Here is a 19,301-nt window from a genome sequence, read left to right as displayed (position 1 = left end):
ACAGCTCATCACCTATATATATATATATCCTCTTCAAACCGTATGATCTTTCTTTCCTGTTTTATCTATTTTTTTCCGTAAGCGTTTACTTCGTTTTGCTTTTTCTTGGGGGCTCATCACCTATCCTCCTCCTCCTGGCATGCATGCTGTAATGAAATTAACAGCACATCTGCTGTAAAAACTTTGACGGTCGAGATTTGACAACAACAAATTTATTCTAATGACGTTTCAGGAACCTAAAGGAAAAAGTGGCGATCGAGACTGTTCCGTTTGTTTACAAATAGGAATTTATTTTAAACAAGCTTATTCTTTTTTTTTTTTTTTTAACTGACTTGAGATGATGAAACAAGGGAACCGGGCCCAATGATATGCCATCAATGGCTTCACCTTAGAAGCCTCCGCAAGGTTAGTGAGAACTCACTGGTCAAAGACGCAGTGAAAGTGAAAACCAAGCCAAGCCATTAAAGACTTCAAACTCTTTGCATTTCTCCGTTCTTTTTCTCTACCTTTTTCATGTTCATCCTCAGCTTCTTCTTCTTCTTCCTCCTCCTCCTCCTGGACTCCTCTTCTTCTTCCAACCTGCCTTTTGGAAGAGCAGATATATCTACAGCGCATAAGCAACAAATGATTTGGTTGAGGAGCAGCGCGCAGGTGCAGAAATAGATTCATTATCACTTGGGTTGTCTCTCTCTCTCTCTCTCTCTCTCTCTCTCTCTCTCTCTCTTTTACCTTCTTTGCACAACTTATTGTTTTGATTTTCCTGTATATACCATACACCACTTGGAGAAGACAGTTCTTGAAGTTCTATTTCCATCACTTCCCTCAGCGCCCACTCGATTTTCTCGATATTCTTGATCCGTCTTCTTCATCTTCATCATCACTAATGATATCCTACTGATCAGGAAAGGCCCCAAAGCACCGAAAATCAAATCGTATGCTTCGTAAACATGTCAAGAAGTGGCAGACCAGAAGGGCCAGGAATAGCACTTTGAGTTTGGACATGAACTCGGGTTTTAGAGAGAGAGCCCTAGCGAGACCACCAGAGGAGATCGAGCCAAGCAAAAACAGCGGCAAAGATGAAGACGTACACTGAGGAAAAGCTCGAAGCTGAGGACTGGTGAAGACCTAGCTAGCTCGTGAAAAGAAGAGATGGCAGTGTTCATAGTTTGGTTGCTTCGCAATTGAAAGAAAAGAGAAGAAAGAAACTACTTTCCGAAGAAGAAAAAAAAGAACGAAAAGGAAACACCAAATCCAACCCATCGAAGTCTCCCAGTGCCGATCAGATCAGGAACTGGCCGGATAAGTTTTCTGCTGAACAGGAGATGGGTCACAGGATGTTTAAATTAAATATCACTTTAATCTTTATCGCCTCAGAGGGTGAAATTGTGAATTTAAAATAAATCCCTTTTAGTAAACAAACGGAACATAACGGCGCCTTTTTGCTTTTAGGTTCTTAAAGGTCGTCGGATTCCTTTATAATAATAAGCCGTCGTTGACCTTTATTTCTATTCCTTTGTCTCTAATACGACCGTCGCACAAGGTATATAGGAAATCCAATAAATAGTTGAAAACCCAAACAGCGCCACAGCGAGCGAGCGGAGATCATCGACCCTTGAATCAAGGGCTTTGTAGAGATTAAACTTTCCTCTCGGAAAACCCCTTACAGGCTTCGACAGAGGTGATGAACAACGCTGTCGAACAGTCTCCCAACCCCTCCGCTAACGACGACACACCGCCGCCTGCGACCGTGCTGTCGTATCGGGACCGTCGCTACTCCCAGCTTTTACGCCGCTCGCCCCCGCCTTTCAAGCGGTCCGGGCGGCGGAGCCCCTGCGACGGCGGTGGATATGAACGTGAGATGGGGAGAAGACCTGGATTTATTGATGAAAAGGGCCGGTTTATGAATCGTTCAGCAGAACCTTCTGGTATGTATATTTTTCTTTTGTTTCCTCATCCAAAGCACAAGAGAAAGAGGTGTGTAAATACAAAATATTTCAAATTAGGATATATTATCTTGCAATTGATAATACCATTTAATAATATTTCAGGAATGTACTTTGTAAAGAAAATGGTGATTTTGATCCTTTTTTTACTTGACGAGAAACAGGAGGGAAATTTATTGACCTAAAAACTTTTATAGCATTACTGTAACTTAGGTGGAGGTGTTCCCGGGGAAAAGAATATATAAGGGTATTTATGATAGGAGATGGGATATTTTAGTGGAAAAACTTAAATCTCTCTTTCTATTAGCGTGGATGGGCATAAAGAATGAGATTTTTTTTTTTAATTTTTTTTCGAAAACAATGAGACTCCATCTCTAAGAAAGCTAAAATTTCAAGGATATTATGCTAATTTTTAAAAAACGGCACATTTTGGTTGTTTTGTTCAGGGAGAACAGAAATAGATCAACGATCCTCTAAAGGATCTTACATAAATGATGCCCCTCTCTTGGGGAAAGAATAGTAGGGATCCTGTAAGTTCCTCCAAAATTGCAAAAGCCTAAAACTGAACATCCACTCCATAATCTAGTAAAATAAACATTGGAGCGAAATTCTAGAAACTTAAGCACATGCAATTTGAAAATTTAATCTCGACCTTTTCCAAATACATACTCTAGATCGACTTACCTCCCAAACTTTCGCATACTTGGATTGTGCTGATTGCAAAGCACTTGATGAGACAACAAAATTAACAACCATCTTCTGTATAAGGAGTTAGGGGTTTCTAAGAGTCAAATAAAAAAAATAGTGCAATCAAGCCATTTAATTAACTTGTAATGTTAAAATAAATATTGTGAACTCAAATTAATGTAGAATAAATACTAATAAATAAATAAATAAAACATATGGTTTCATCATATTCCACACTTTTGCTTTAAAAAAAAAAAAAAAAAAAAAAAAACAGGCAAAGTGAATATAAATAAAGAGAAATATACATACTACATTAGATTATTATCTAAAGAATCACAGAGAGAGAGAGAGACAGAGAGACCTGACACATTAACTCAATGGTTTCATGCTTGCTCTTCTCCTTCTTCAGATCACGCTCTGTTTGTTGACGAGTATTCACCCACTGGAGGGATCTGGCTTGCATGCTGTTAACGACGCGTCGTCAAGAACCTAAAAGCAAAAAGGCGCCGTTATGTTCCGTTTGTTTACTAAAAGGGATTTATTTTAAATTCACAATTTCACCCTCTGAGGCGATAAAGATTAAAGTGATATTTAATTTAAACATTCCGTGACCCATCTCCTGTTCAGCAGAAAACTTATCCGGCCAGTTCCTGATCTGATCGGCACTGAGAGACTTCGATGGGTTGGATTTGGTGTTTCCTTTTCGTTCTTTTTTTTTCTTCTTCGGAAAGTAGTTTCTTTCTTCTCTTTTCTTTCAATTGCGAAGCAACCAAACTATGAACACTGCCATCTCTTCTTTTCACGAGCTAGCTAGGTCTTCACCAGTCCTCAGCTTCGAGCTTTTCCTCAGTGTACGTCTTCATCTTTGCCGCTGTTTTAACATGGTATTAAAGCTACAGACTTGTGACCTATAGGATTTTTCCAGTGTCCTTCTGACGAATTTTTGGCGAGTTCCTGGTACTCTTTGTGATGGTAGCTACTGTTTGGGGTTCTTTTCAGCATTTTTGCAGTCCAATTTGGAATAAAAAGTTCAGAAACAGATTTGCAAGGTACGAGATTTCCCTCTCGTGAAAGAAACTTTGTCATTCACTAACTCACGCGCCGCCACCTCTCTCTACCTTTTCCGACTTCGCTTTCCGATTACTATTACACCAAGGTGCCACCACAATTGGAAAGCTCATCCAGAGAGCTGTTCAACGCCGCCGAAATCAACGCCATAGGACGCTGCATGCACTCTCATGCGTCACCAGAAGTCCCTGCAGGTCTCTCACGCACTCCACACACCGCTACCGACCACCACTTGCTTCTTTTGTCTGTCATCTTCCGCCGTTCAGAACAAATCCAGGATCAGAATTGGTCGATCTTTTCCGTTCATGGACAGCACGCGCCTAGTAGTTTGATCACGCCTTTCAACAAGCCTCCACAAAATTATGCTGCTCAACTCCGCGTACCGCCTCCTTCCGCCATTTGTAGGCACGACCACCGGATTCTTGCTCGGAGGCTGCTAATCTACTCTATGCCATCCATAACGTGCCGCCACCATCATCCACCTACACCTGCACCACACCGGATCCCAACCCGCAATTCCACCTGAATTGCGCCACACCAGATTGTAGCCTTGAGGGCTCACAAGCTTATAGTGCTCCTGCATGCACCAGATCCAAACCCTTCAATAGCAAAAAAAAAAAAAAGAAAAAAAAAAAGAAAAGAAAAAAAAGGTAAACCCCTCTTTTCGATTTTTTTTTTTTTTTTTTTTTTTTTTTTTTTTTTTGTGCCTATTTTGTTGTGATATGCGGCTCAATTCATTGACAAAACTTTGCACAATATGGTTAGGCCTTTCACAGGATTAACGGCTAATTTCTATTTCCGACCATCATTGTAAGTTGCAGTTTGGCCCCTCATAGGATTAACAGATATTCTCTATTTTCCAGCCATCTCCTTTAGCCTTTTGACACAATGTGGTTTGGCCCTTTACAAGATTGATAGTTAGTTACTGTTCTCCGACCATCATTGTCAGTTGGGGCTTGGCCCCTCATGGGATTAACAGCTTGTCTCCGTTCTCTGGCCGTTACTTTCAGCCTTTCTCGCCGGCACCATTTTGATCTAACCATGCATCGACTACGGCTGCATTTAAATCCGGCTTCTAATTTCAAATTCAAGGTTCCATAATCTTCCACCTTGAATTTAAGGGGGATATTAGAATATATTATTGCATTTTCTATTAGGATTGTTATAATATATGTTATTGCCTTTCCTATTAGAATTTATTTCCTACCTTAGTTACTATTACTCTAGAGTTTTTTGGTCACTACTCATAGTCTCTTGTAATATGTTATGGATATACTTCCGCTCTCTCTTCCACTATTTCTCTCTTTCACATATATTTTATATTTCATATATTTATTTTAACACACATTATTATTCTGGACATAAGAAGGAATTAGTGGGACAAATTTCTTATAGACACAAGAATCTATTTCATACATTTACTAAAATCTGTCTCGATTGTCTCGATTATCCCTTTTTTTTCTTTTTCTTTTGTTCCTTACCATTTGTATTTGAAAGTAGATCGAGAAAGCATAAAGTTTGAGTCTCATGCATGTTGAAAAATCTCTAACACCTCACCTCAATTAGCATTTAAGCATACAACAACATATCAGATTTGTAATTGACTAAAACATTGAAGGTTGTGTTTGTTTAGATGTAAAATGAATTCTGAGAGGATTTTTTTTTCTTTTGCAAAAAATCAATAATTTTTCATTTTTGGATGGGTCTAAGAAAAAAATGAAAATATATATCTTCTCTTATTTAATTTGGTTGGTACAAAAAATATTGTTCTCACTTGATTGAAAACCATCCGAAAACCACTTAAATTTACTTGACAATGTTAAATACTATCATCAAAACTTCAAAAAAAAAAAAAAAAAAAAAAAATCACAATTCTTAATTAATTAAAAAAAAAAAATCGGCAAATGAGGAGAGGACAAAAGAGTTGTTCTATTCATGCGCCCTTCAGCCGTCCCTCTTCCGTCGTTTTTGTACTGCGTCATTTTTTTTCGTTCTTTTTTGTTTTTTTAACAAAAAAAAAAATGTTGAAAACACGGGGGTTTAAACTAAGAATGGAGCAGTGATTCACGAGGGATTTTTTCTGATAATTTTTAATAAAAAACGACGGTTGGGGGACGGAAAAAAGTCCCCCAAAAATCATTTCCCTTTCGGCTTTCCTCCCAATTTTCAGTTTCCCCCCATTTCTCCCCATTTCGGGCGCCGACCACCTACCGCAGCCCTCCCCACCGTCCCGCTTCCCCAACAAACGGCCGACACCTATCGACCAGCTTCCACCGAAGATCGGCGCCCAACGACCGGCTTAACGACTTCCCCCCATTTCTTCCCATTTCCGGCGCCGACCACCTACTGCCGCCCTCCCCCACCGTCCGGCTCCCCCACCAAACGGCCAACACCTTCCGGCCCTCTCAGACCACTGTCCGGCCCTCCCCCCTCAGACCAGGTCTCTCTCTCTCTCTCTCTCTCTCTCTCTCTCTCTCTCTCTCTCTCTCTCTCTCTCTCTCTCTCTCTCTCTCTCTCTCTCAGCTTTCCGTTCTCTCTCGTTGCAGACCCACCGACCGCCACCCATCGGAGCACCCCCCTCTCTCTCGCCGTTTTCCTGCTGTAAGTTTTCTCCTTCTCTCTCTGTCTACGCTTGTCCTAAATTTCTCTGATTAGCTGCGAAAAGAATATGGGCTGAGCTTTATTCTCATATCAATCTCTGGGGATGGATTGGGTTTTGGGTCTAGGGTTTGACCATTACTCTTTGCGTAACAGTTGTTTCCTTTCTGTTGTGTTCTTCATTTACTGGTAGTATTAGTTTGAGCGTCATGGTTCTTTTTAATTTCTAAGTTGAAATGGAGATGGGTTTTAGATTTCAGATCATATTGTGTTAATTTCAATGAGATTTTAAGCTGAAATGGAGATGGGTTTTGAGTATTACAATCTCCAATTTTAACTCAATTAGGGCCCATGCTTGTGTTAAGGTTAAGATTTGAGCATTGAGGGTCCGTAAATCCCTTCTGTTTTTAGTCTGGCAACTGGGAGAGATGTGTAATATATGAAAATTAATCTCTCTCTCCCTCCTAATTGATAACTAGAAATTAAGGTCTATTTTTCAACTTACAGAATCCTTGCTCAAGTAGTGACCCAAGCAAGATTTTTAGGAGTGCCACTAGCTTGACATAATTGAAACTATTCCATGGTTGTTGTGTTCTTGTATGTCTTTATTCAATTTCACACAGTTTTGCATCTTATCTGGTTTCTGATTGAGCAGAATTGTTGCTTGTTTAACTACTGATTCAAATTGTTCTTGTTTTGGCAAAGTCTAAATTCAAATAATTGGAAAATCAAAGAAATTATAGGGATTGTTATCCTTAACAGTCCATTTAAATAAGAAAAATTCCAGGGTTACAAAAACTTTTACAAAAAGAAATTTACAAACTGAGAGACTCCATGTCAACTTAGTATTCAAATAAGTTAAAACAAATTTTTTGTACATAGACAAAAATACCCTTTCATCTCCTGTTGAACCCACTTCCCCGAAAACCATCACATTGCCGGAAATTCAGCACTCCGGCCACCACAACTCCGACCACGATTTTGGTCGGGGAAAGGCTAGATCCCGGCCAGCCGGTCAGGATCGAGCCGTTTTGGCCAAGGATGGGCTGGATTCTAGACATACAGCCGGGATCCGGCAGTTCTGGCTGGAGATGGGCCGGATCCCGGACATATGGCTGGGATGCAGCTGTTCTGGCCGGGGATGGCCAGGATCCCAGACATACGGCCGAGATCCGATCGTTCTGGTCGAGGATGGGCCGGATCCCAGACAGACAGTCGGGATCCGGCCGGGGATGGGCCGGATCCCGGACATACGGCCGGGATCCGGCCGTTCTGGCCGGGACTACAACGCTACTGGACTACTGGAGTGATCCGTTCGTGGCTGGAAGGGTATTTTAAACTCTAAGTATAATGCCATGTCAGTTTCGTAAATAATATTAGTCTAGAATATATCGAAATTAGCAAATTCGGACGTAAAACACGGTTTAAAAAGAATTTAGTCTGACAAATGTACCTACCTCTCTAGTCTCTGTCCGTTTTGTACACACTCCCTCACTCAATTCATTCCGTACTCTCCAAAAAGACACAGAGACCCAAAGAAAAAGAAGAAGAAGGAGAACGAAACAACAAAAGCTATTGCGCCTTGATCTTACCATCAATGGCGACTTCTGTGCTTTGATTCTCAAAGAATAGTTCAAAGTCTCTCACAAATTCACCAGCTCTTTTTGAAGATACGTTATAGGTATAAATTATAGGATGTTAATCTTGCTCTCTCACAAAATTTCCTCTCATTCGAACAAATTAATGTTCTCTCCGTTATGGCTAGGCATTCTGAGAAAATCCTAGAAAACAACCTTTTGTTTTTGTTTTTTTTTTGTTTTTTCTCAATGTCTTCCTTTCAATTTTTGACTGGTTTTGGAGTTTGATCTCTTTAGGTTTTTATTTCTCTTTCTTTGGTCGGACTTCGAAGGCTGCTGAGATTGGGAGGTTTTCGGCTGCTATAACAAATTATAGGACGTTAATGGTGCAGGTTTGTCCCTTCTTCCAACCTTGGATATAACAATTGATTATTGAACTTTTTCTTTTTCCTTATCCTATTTCATAATTGTATTTATTTTTATTTTTTACTTTTTTCTTATCATATTATTTTTAAAAAATCAATTATTGAATTTCGAAAATCTATACATATCGATTGCATGTACAAATTAAATAATTTTTTTTTTTTTTAAAAAAAAATCATATATACTAAATAGTAAGTCTCATGAAATCCTCTAGCTTGCCTATAAATGCTCGGCTACAAGGTCAAAGAAATATAAAAATACAAAGTTTGACATATGACGACTGGGCAAACTTCAGAAGTTGTTAATCCAAGTAAATCGTTGCTACATGGATAAAATGAATGCATGGTAAATAAAATTTTGTTCGATTACAACATAAGCTTCTAGCCAGTGGCAGAGTAAAAAATTTACGTTGAAGGGGCTAATTAAAAATATAATAAACATAATTTTTTTTTTTTTTTAAAAAAAATGAATGTTAATCAACTCTAACTTTGAAATTCCACAATCAAATGATTCGTCTCAGGCCCTACTTAATCTAAGTTGTCATATCCATCTTAGTTCTTACATATCGATAACCACTTTTTAACAAGAACTAGAGCCACAATTGCCAAAAGAACAAAAGCCACTTGGATCTAAATATACACCCTAAACAAACCACTGGGACTACCACCTCAAATTACAAATAATCAACTATTAAGAGATGAGTGGGTTATGCCCATTGTCAAGCATGATTCAGTCAATAACAATATAAGCACTCGGTCATAAAATACATCATGAGAATTGTAACTCGACAATTCATATATAATTCCTTTTAAATATATTGACGTCCTAAAACTTGTAGAGTATTGACCACAGAAGAGATAAACATTTAATTTGACATAAAAGTTCAATTACTTGTTGCTTTTTTTTTCTTTTAAAAATTAAAAAAAAAATAATAATATGAAAAACTTTTCAACGGCCCAAAGCTTTGAAAGAACGGACATGTAATAATCAATTCACAACCTTCTAATAAGTATAGGCTTCACAACCTTCTATTTTATCTCAGTTGTCATATCAATTGATTAGGAAGTTCTTTCTAGTTACCGATCTAGTTACAAAAAACTTTGTTTTGTCAGCAATAAACCGGTCTTCTCACATTCTCGACTCTCAGCTCTCTTCTTCCTTTTTTTGATGTTGAATAGCGAGCTTAACGACTCCAATTTCATCTCTTTCCTTTAGGACTCTCCCAGAAAATGTCTTCTAATGATGCAAGCTTAGTATTCTCCCCCTTGATGGCCAAATACAAGCAGATGAAGGCCAAACTCGATAGCGAGTGTGAGGAGGATAGCTCTGACGATGCAAGCTCAGTCACTTCATCTTCTCCAGCAGACACTTTAGCTTCTCCAGCAGACACTTCAGCTTCTCCATCGGACGCTTCATCTTCTCCAGCGGAGGATGTGACTGGCCGTTTCAGGTCTTTCAATTTATCAAAGTTTCCGATTTTAATTGATTTTCATCAAGTTTTGGAAGCTCGTCTTGCTGTCACTTCAGCTTCTTTAGCGGACACTCTAGCTGCTCCAGCGGACACTTCAGCTTCTCCATCGGGCACTTCATCTTCTCCAGCGGACACTTCAGCTGCTCCAGCAGACACTTCAGCTTCTCCATCAGGCACTTCAGCTGCTCCATCGGACACTTCAACTTCTCCATCGGACACTTCATCTTCTTTGGTGGACACTTCAGCTGCTCCAGCAGACACTTCAGCTTCTCTATCGGACACTTCATGTTCTCCAAGGGTGGAAGTGATTGACTGTTTCGGGTTTTTAAATTCATCAACGTTGCCGTTGCCGCACCCTGAATTATCTGCATCGTTGAATGAATCAACGGAGCTCATTTTTGGCCATCAAGAAGGGATTCGCTTTAGGGTTAGCTCTAACCCTTTTTCCAATAAATTTGCTTAAGGCTCATGACTTGGATTTAAAGTTGCAAACTCACGTATTATTTTTTCGTTGCAGAACACCCTTATTGAACGGTTCGTAACGTTTCTCAACACTGCCACCGAGTAAGTTTTTATGTGTTATCAAAGTTTTTATATTTATGAGAATTTATTTTTTTTTAAAAAAAATTAAATTGAAATTTTTTTGTTTTACAGATTCTTGATTTGGCCAAGATAGGACTCTCGAAAAAGCAGGTATTATTCTTCTATTTTTCTGAGAGTCCTATCTTGGCCAAATCAAGAATCTGTAAAACAAAAAAATTTCAATTTAATTTTTTTATAAAAAAAATAAATTCTCATGAGTTTCTGAAATCCAAAAAGGATCTAGTGCATTTTTATTTTTAAGTTTTTTTTTCAAGCCACTTACAGTCTCAAATGGCTTAGGGGATTCTTTACGGAGTTTAAGGATATATTTTATCCTTGCATCTCCCAGACCCTATATTAAAACAAACAATCTCTATAAAGTTATGACATAATACAAAGTAGCCATAATAACATTTAATAAGAAGTGTTGTTCACCTCAATCTTCCACAAATTATCCCTGTTGATTTGAGAATTGAAAAAGATAAACAAAACACAAAGGTTAGCAAATTAGCATGTAAAGTGGCATTAAAATACAGCAACTCAAAAGCAGCCTATGTGTCAAAACAAGATCAATCCCTAGAAATCTAGGTCAATTCCTCTCTCCCTCCTATTCTATTCAATTTTTTTTAAGCCCACTTTCACAACATTACAAAACCCGCCTTAAATCCAAATACGGAGACAGTTTAAGCAAAATAAAAAATATAAAAACTTTGATAACACATAAAAACTTACTCGGTGGCAGTGTTGAGAAACGTTACGAACCGTTCAATAAGGGTGTTCTGCAATGAAAAAATAATACGTGAGTTTGCAACTTTAAATCCAAGTCATGAGCCTTAAGCAAATTTATTGGAAAAAGGGTTAGAGCTAACCCTAAAGCGAATCCCTTCTTGATGGCAAAAAATGAGCTCCGTTGATTCATTCAACGATGCAGATAATTCAGGGTGCGGCAACGGCAACGTTGATGAATTTAAAAACCCGAAACAGTCAATCACTTCCACCCTTGGAGAACATGAAGTGTCCGATAGAGAAGCTGAAGTGTCTGCTGGAGCAGCTGAAGTGTCCACCAAAGAAGATGAAGTGTCCGATGGAGAAGCTGAAGTGTCCGATGGAGCAGCTGAAGTGCCTGATGGAGAAGCTGAAGTGTCTGCTGGAGCAGCTGAAGTGTCCGCTAGAGAAGATGAAGTGCCCGATGGAGAAGCTGAAGTGTCCGCTGGAGCAGCTAGAGTGTCCGCTAAAGAAGCTGAAGTGACAGCAAGACGAGCTTCCAAAACTTGATGAAAATCAATTAAAATCGGAAACTTTGATAAATTGAAAGACCTGAAACGGCCAGTCACATCCTCCGCTGGAGAAGATGAAGCGTCCGATGGAGAAGCTGAAGTGTCTGCTGGAGAAGCTAAAGTGTCTGCTGGAGAAGATGAAGTGACTGAGCTTGCATCGTCAGAGCTATCCTCCTCACACTCGCTATCGAGTTTGGCCTTCATCTGCTTGTATTTGGCCATCAAGGGGGAGAATACTAAGCTTGCATCATTAGAAGACATTTTCTGGGAGAGTCCTAAAGGAAAGAGATGAAATTGGAGTCGTTAAGCTCGCTATTCAACATCAAAAAAAGGAAGAAGAGAGCTGAGAGTCGAGAATGTGAGAAGACCGGTCTATTTTTTGTTGACTTGTCTGTTGAGTGACGTTTATTTATATAGTGAAGCTCGTAACTTGAGATATTAACCCATTGCGTTTGATTGTGTCTTTTATTTTCTTTACAGATAGAGGTGTTATTGGGAAAGGTGGCTGCAAGGGTGTATAGTGGAATTTTTTCTTGACTCTGTCATTGACTGGCAAGCTTCTCACTTTCCATTGTCCTTTCTTGCTCGGGTTCGGTTGTCAATCTTTTTGTTGTCTTTAGTTATTATGGTATATAGTGTAATTAGCAAAGCAAAGACTTATTTTGTTAACAATTTTGCTGTCATGGAAAATCATATGTGAGTTGGTTATGGCTACAGGAGAAGTACCAGCCTTTTTGCCAACTTTTACTACTTCTAGGTTGTGTGATTTACGCTTAATTACTATTAAATAAGACAACAGTCACCAATAATACGTTGATGTGTAGTAAATTTTTGCCAGGCACCAAAAATAATAATAATAATAATAATAATAATAATAATAATAATAATAACAAACAAAAGGTTTGCCACCACAAAACTTTAGGTGCTATTCAGTACGTTAGGGCACGGAAATTTGTATTATTATATACATAATGAACTTATAAAAAGCGATAGAGAGAGATATCTGACGATTTATCAGTTAATCCTTGAAAACCATATATAATCTCCTATGGTGGTTGGTGTCATCATTACTTATTAATGCAAAATGTTTAAATATTTAAAAAGATTGATAATAATTACATATATTTTTCTGGAAATGGCCGAGGATTGATGGAAGAGGAGATTCTCAGTATTGATTTTTTTTTTTATTATTATTATTATTATTGATTTTATTTTATTTTATTTTTTATTTATTATTTTTTTGGCTTTTTTTTTTTACTATAGTATGGTCATGTAATTAAAGAAGTAAGATTTTTGGGCTCATCATTTAAACGTGGGTTGTTAACTGACCGGGGCATGCCAAATGGGTCTAAATTTCAAATAAATGTTTTACCTAAATATTCAACATTTCATTAATATACCGAAATCCTTTGGAGTTTGGGGTATCACATCCGTCCTAACTAGATTAGTTTCAAAAGACAGTTCATGAGATGTTTGAAATTGACCGCATTCTCTTTAGACTTTAGCTGAAGATAGTCATCAGACCCTTCCCTCGCTTGCCACGACTCAGAGAAGGGTCTCCACTGGGTCCCAACCCAAAAGAGAACATCCCTTTCCTTCACAGTCCTCTCTTCCTTAACTTCATCCAATATAAAAAAAACAAAACACGAATGCATTTGACATGTTCTCTCCTCTTCGATCGATACCTAGTCTGGCCTCCACTTGGTCTGTTATAAATTAATGTTATTTGTGGAGAATGGAGATTTATTCTGATTTATTATGCGAATGCTCTTAATCTATTTGCGCGCTGATTAGCGTAGAGAGTGATGTTCAGAGGCGTGTCTTTGCTTTCCAAACTGTGCTCTCGCATTGTAAGTTTCTCTTTTTTCTTTGCCATGAGGATTGAGAGATATTTGGGATTGAATTTCTTCGATTGTGCCAGCACTTGTTCGAATTTGATTGAAATGGAAGTTAAAGATTACATGAATTTGCAGGGCGAGCAGCCTAGTCTCAAGAGTTCCGTTAGATGGCTCCAAATATAGAGCTCCTCTGATCTTGTAATCTTTCTTTCTCTCTCTCTTTTTCCCTGTTTCTTATTTTTGTGAGTTCATTTACAATTAACATCTCAACTTTTCCTACTAAGAAACATTGCCGGTTGTATGATGTGTGTTTCACGCAATTTTTAGCGCCTTTAGTTGATGTATTTCTGCAACCTGCTCGTTAGATTCAGTTGCTTGCCGTATGCTACATATATATGTTTTTTTTTTTTTTTTACGAGTAATCAAAATTTCATTAAAAAGAAGCGAAGCAACCCAAATAAACAGGAAGTATAAAAAAATATCAAGAAAATCATGAAAACTAATAATATGGTACATATTAGGGTACAGTAATACACAGCAATTGATTCTAAACCTAGGATTACTTCTGAACCCATTTTAACCGGATTCTACTTGTTCAGTTGTCCTTCTACCGCTGTGTATTTTACTTGTTTTTCCACTGCTTTACGAAAATTGCTCTGACTGCTATATGTTATCTACATGCTAGTGTATGAAAGTGGTAAAGCTTTTGAGCATATCTCGTGGGTTGGTATTGGTTAACACTTGCTTGTATTTGGAAGTAATTGCTTGTTTTTGAAACATTGTCTACCATAACCTTGCTCATGCTAGTCATTTTTGCCAAACAGGACCTTCATTCTCAGTTGAAGGAGTTGATTCCTGAGCAACAGGTTTGTGTTACCAATTTTTGCTTTTGACTGTAACTCATATTCCTGTTCCCTCCCCTCTTGTCCGATAAACTTGTTAGGTTTTTATTAGTATTATTCTTCTGTTTTCAGTTTTGTGCTTTTGAGTATAAAGCAGTCTAACTGTCCCAGTTGTGATACAAAGTGTGTATCTGTTTGATCTCCTATTCTTGCATTTTGTGTAGTGCTGTAAATGGCATGTGCATTTGATGAGAGAGCTAATTAGGAATCCTTTCCCTTTTCATTGCTAAGGATTCAACCTGTGTCAGACTAGGGTGTGTTTTGGTGTTACAATTCTAGACTAGTTGAATATGCTACAAATGATCATGCTCGTGATCATGGCTAGTAAAATATTTTTGAAATAATCTTCATTATAAGTTCATTTTCTCAGTTTTTTGAATTTTATTTGGTTACAGGAGCGCCTGAAGAAATTTAAGGCAGAACATGGAAAGGTTCAACTTGGAAATATCACCGTTGATATGGTACATATGCTTTTTGTAACATTTGTGTTCATTCTATTGCTTCTATCTAATAATATCAATGGCAGAAACGAGATATAATAGTATTTTTGTAACTTCTCATTGATGGCAAGGTGCTTGGTGGAATGAGAGGAATGGCAGGGTTACTGTGGGAAACTTCATTACTTGACCCAGATGAGGTATACCTTTCAATTACCAAATCCTGATCGTTTTCATGATGAATTTCATTGAAGTAGATATCTTCTTTTGCTTGAATTTTAATGATTAATTGATTAAATATTGGACATGACTCAAGTTCTGTCTGCTATAGATCTGAAAGGTTGGCTTCTGATCTTACAGGGAATTCGCTTTAGAGATTTGTCAATCCCAGAATGTCAGAAGTTATTACCAGCTGCAAAGCCCGAAGGAGAACCCTTGCCTGAGGGTCTTCTCTTTTCAAAATAGTATTAGTTTTATTAAATGGTATTCTTTTTTTTTTAGTAACTTTTCAATATCATTCGGGGTTGTGTTAATAGCCATGCTTTATTTTTTATTTTTTTTAATAAAATAGTATTATATTATTTTTGTCAATAAAACTTAAATTAGCAAATTAATATTAAAAACATAATTACGTAAAAGGGGTTATTGAAGTGTTGTTATTCATAAACATAAACAGTACATTTTACATTTTTATATTTTTATAAAACAGTATTATGTTTTATTTTTGTCAATAAAAACTTAAATTCCTAAATTAATATTAGGCAAATAAAATGATTATAGTCAATTATTAAAATGATTAAACTTACAATGAGTTGCCAAACTAGCCCAGAAGATCAGATAAAGCCATGTTCATCATTTGATATCTCTCTCTCTCTCTCTCTAAAGTGGGTCAATGCAGCATGATATAAATACATCCAAAATAGATCTAGACTTCTTAGATAGAAAACCAAATAAGCCCCTCAATTATTTCATACCCAATAATTAAAATTAAAATTTTTTTTAAAAAAAAAAAAAAAAAAAAAAATCTGAGTAAACTGGTAGAGGAACAGGAACAACAGAAAGTAATGTAATGATCGTCCTCCTCCATAAGACTATGGGAAATGCTAAAAATATAATAAGTGCACAACTACTGCACACCTTCAAGATATATTGAAGGAAACTCACATGTGAAGGTCCCACCTTGACGTGTCTTAGAAGTTGAGCACTTGTAATGCTTGTATCACAGTTAGACCTGGCTCTACCCTTAGGAAGTTGCCTAAGCCCCCAAAAATAAAAAATGATCTTTGTTTTTGCAATGAGGAGAGGGAGAGAGGAAAAAAAAAAAGCAAAAAAGAAAAAGAGCTCCTTTTTTTGCAATCAGGAAAGGGAGAGGAAAAAAAAAAATGGCCCAATTACAATATTCAAATGATTTTGCAAAAAAAAAAAAAAAAGTGATTTATCTTTTTGCAGACTTTTTTACTCCCGCATAGAAAAACCAATCATTACATGTTTGGGAACACAACGATTTTGTAAAAAAAAATAAAAAATAAAAAAAAATCATTGCCCGTTCAACAACTCTAGAACTCCCACATATAAAAATCAACCGTTAGAATCTAAGAACACAAATATATATATATATATATATATATTTTAAAAAAAAAAGCAGACACAAACGTACAAATCAATAGTCTCTCTCTAGCAAATTATCAAAACAACTCCCTAAAATGCATTGCAATGTTCCACAGCCACGAGCTCGCCCACTTGACCCCAGCCAACTCTCGCCTTAGCCTCTCTGCCTCCCCTTTCAAAAATCTCTCGCACCGTTAGCTTTCATTTTTGTAAGAGGAAGAAAGAAGACGAACGAAAAGAGAGATAAGAAGAAAAGAGTAGCATGTGGATGTTGGGATTTGAGTTTGAGTGTTCGAATAGTCTAGCATCGAGCATGGCGTGAAGTCGACTGGAGTGATGGAAACAGTAGAAAGCTGACAAGGAAGAAGGATCTGGAAGCTTAAGGCGATACAATCATTTCAAAATAGTATTAGTTTTATTAAATGGTATTCTTTTTTTTAGTAACTTTTCAATATCATTCGGGGTTGTGTTAATAGCCATGCTTTATTTTTTATTTTTTTTAATAAAATAGTATTATATTATTTTTGTCAATAAAACTTAAATTAGCAAATTAATATTAAAGACATAATTACATAAAAGGGGTTATTGAAGTGTTATTATTCATAAACATAAACAGTACATTTTACATTTTTATATTTTTATAAAACAGTATTATGTTTTATTTTTGTCAATAAAAACTTAAATTCCTAAATCAATATTAGGCAAATAAAATGATTATAGTCAATTATTAATTAACAGATTAATAATTATTATGCAGGTCAAAAGTGTTATATTATCTTGTTATGAAAATAAGCTGATAAATCAAGTTTAATTATTCTCTAGGGTAAAATTTTTATTTATAAGTGTTAACTAAAAATATGCATGCATTAGATATGAGAAACGTTAAAAATAAAATAATAAAAAAATTAATTAAATCTAAAAAAGAATTTCTACCAAATTTATTACTATCAATATGATAAAGTTGTATCTAAAAATCGAAATATAAATATAATATAAAATTTTAAAACATTATTAAATATAACATGGCTTTAACCCAAATTGTCACTTTAAACCTCACAACATACTAAGCCAGCCCTAATCACGGCCCAAAAGACTATACCTGGTACACAAACTACAAGCTTAGCCGCCACACGACATGTTATGTTTTAATTTAATGATTATTTTCGTAACCTCCTCCTACCAATTTACCAAAACACCCAGAAGAACTGAGTTTTCAGAGATCTTTGTAGGCTACGAATCCCAAGAAGCCATTTCTATGTGGAAGTATTATAAGGGATTAATCCCCTTCCACACATCTTTTGCATGGGCCATGTACGAACTGATTTCTGCAGCTTTTTCACGGGACCTGTTAAAGCAAGGCGATGATCATTAATGCCTGCCAGGGGTCCACTGAAATTGGTCTTCTTCAGAGTGTACGAAGCTAAAGTGTGTCCGGTTTGTGTTGCTTTTCAATATTCTTTTGCAACAGCGTGGGCCGCGTGGCATTCAAGGCAAAGCTCCTTTTAGATGGACCACAATCCTAGCTAGCTTACCATTTTTAGAAGTTGAACAGATGGACCACAATCCTTAAATAGAATATCGCATTTATTTTAATTTATTATCATTATTTAACTGGCATATATTTTAAAAGTGAATAGAGAAAAGGTAACGTGACCCCATTTAATAACTCTCTAAACACCCCTCCCCCGCGTTTCTCTCTTTATTTTTTATTTTTCAAAAAATATCAACTTTAAAATATTCGTAACATTTTTTAATTTTTATATTATATCAATAATTTTTTATTATTAATTAAATAAAAAACTCATAATACAATTTTTTTTTAGTTTTTCATATAAACTCTTTTAATTTTATATCACATCAATTACTTTTTACTTTTACTCAACAAAAAAATTATCCCTATAAAAAGAGAAGAAGGAAAGGGAGGGAGTTTTAATCTTCTTCTTCTTTATTTATTTATTTTTTATGTATCAATTTGGCTTAGAAAAAAACAGAAAAGAAAAGTGATTATACTAAAGAAATTGAAGCTGTATCTTCATTGTCTTAAGTGCTTTCCGTGTCAAACCGAACTTCCTCTCAAATATCAAGTGATTTTTAAGAAAATAATTTTTTTATATTTATATTATAGTACTCAAATATGACAATGACGTGGCAGTCAAGGAAAAAAAATGTGCTTTACATATGTGCAGAAACATGCGAGTAAGCATCTCTGCTTGAAAAGTAAAAAATGCATCTCCGATGACTTTGAATGCCCAGTTCAGCCTTTTCGTTGCAAGAAAAGGGTCAAGTTGACCGAGTAAATGGAGGGTAAAATGGGTTTTTACACAGATCTATTTGGCTGCACAAGACCATGTCCTAAGTGGGGTCCTATGATGATACTTTCCATGGATGCTTTAACTGCCACCTTCCTTATTCCCCATTGAACGAACTGAAAAAAGTGATCCAAAAAAAAAAAATAATAAGAAAGAAAAAAGTTGGAAAATTTCAACGAAATATTTGTGAGTTATTATCTATCATATTTTATAAGCCATAAATGTTTATATGACATTTTCAACCATTTAGTTTAAAAACAATAATAAGGATTCGAAGAATTACCAAACAAACCAAAAACAAATATTATTACACATCTAAATAGTAAAGGTGTGCTCTCTTTCAAATACTACACCCATTAGGTTTTGGGCCGATGCCTTTCGTAGGTCCATAAAGAGAGCAATTGAGACGATCCATATTGGCATCTGGTCTTGCTAAATTGGGTCCGTATATGATAACCTTAGCAATTCTCCCGAGCCCAATGTGTTGTGACATGATATATATCTTGCCTCCACCATTACTAATTTACTACTACAGACTTTTAATTGAACTTTGAAGAATTATTTCATTCCCCGCTCAAAAA

At 36.5% G+C, this 19,301-nt stretch overlaps 1 protein-coding gene and 1 long non-coding RNA gene across 3 annotated transcripts; both read left to right on the top strand.

The window, feature by feature from the left end:
• Positions 1-1,504: 1,504 nt before the first annotated feature.
• On the top strand, positions 1,505-12,527 carry LOC133880769 (serrate RNA effector molecule-like). 2 transcript variants are annotated; one of them, XM_062319766.1, is made up of 3 exons: positions 1,505-1,925; positions 8,171-8,265; positions 12,107-12,527. In XM_062319766.1, exons 1-3 carry the CDS (start codon positions 1,682-1,684, stop codon positions 12,161-12,163), a joined length of 396 nt encoding a protein of 131 aa, XP_062175750.1. In that variant the 5' UTR covers positions 1,505-1,681; the 3' UTR covers positions 12,164-12,527. The 2 variants fall into 2 exon arrangements, with proteins under 2 accessions (XP_062175750.1, XP_062175752.1); XM_062319768.1 differs by lacking the exon at positions 12,107-12,527 and adding an exon at positions 9,512-9,675.
• Positions 12,528-13,571: 1,044 nt separating this feature from the next.
• Positions 13,572-15,334, top strand: LOC133878781 (uncharacterized). The gene is made up of 5 exons (XR_009901982.1): positions 13,572-13,662; positions 14,289-14,330; positions 14,762-14,827; positions 14,938-15,003; positions 15,164-15,334. It is a non-coding gene; the product is annotated as an uncharacterized LOC133878781 (long non-coding RNA).
• Positions 15,335-19,301: the final 3,967 nt, after the last annotated feature.

Source organism: Alnus glutinosa, chromosome 10 (genome assembly GCF_958979055.1).
Source record: "Alnus glutinosa chromosome 10, dhAlnGlut1.1, whole genome shotgun sequence".
NCBI classification, from domain to species: Eukaryota; Viridiplantae; Streptophyta; class Magnoliopsida; order Fagales; family Betulaceae; genus Alnus; species Alnus glutinosa.
This window is presented reverse-complemented; position numbering and strand designations above follow the sequence as displayed.

Excerpts from the sequence above, each read along its gene's own strand:
- LOC133880769 (XM_062319766.1), top strand. The coding sequence starts at position 1,682 with ATGAACAACGCTGTCGAACAGTCTCCCAACCCCTCCGCTAACGACGAC. Across the intron at positions 1,926-8,170 it reads TCGTTCAGCAGAACCTTCTG|GTTTTTATTTCTCTTTCTTT; the intron begins GTATGTATATTT and ends TGATCTCTTTAG. Across the intron at positions 8,266-12,106 it reads ATAGGACGTTAATGGTGCAG|ATAGAGGTGTTATTGGGAAA; the intron begins GTTTGTCCCTTC and ends TTTTCTTTACAG.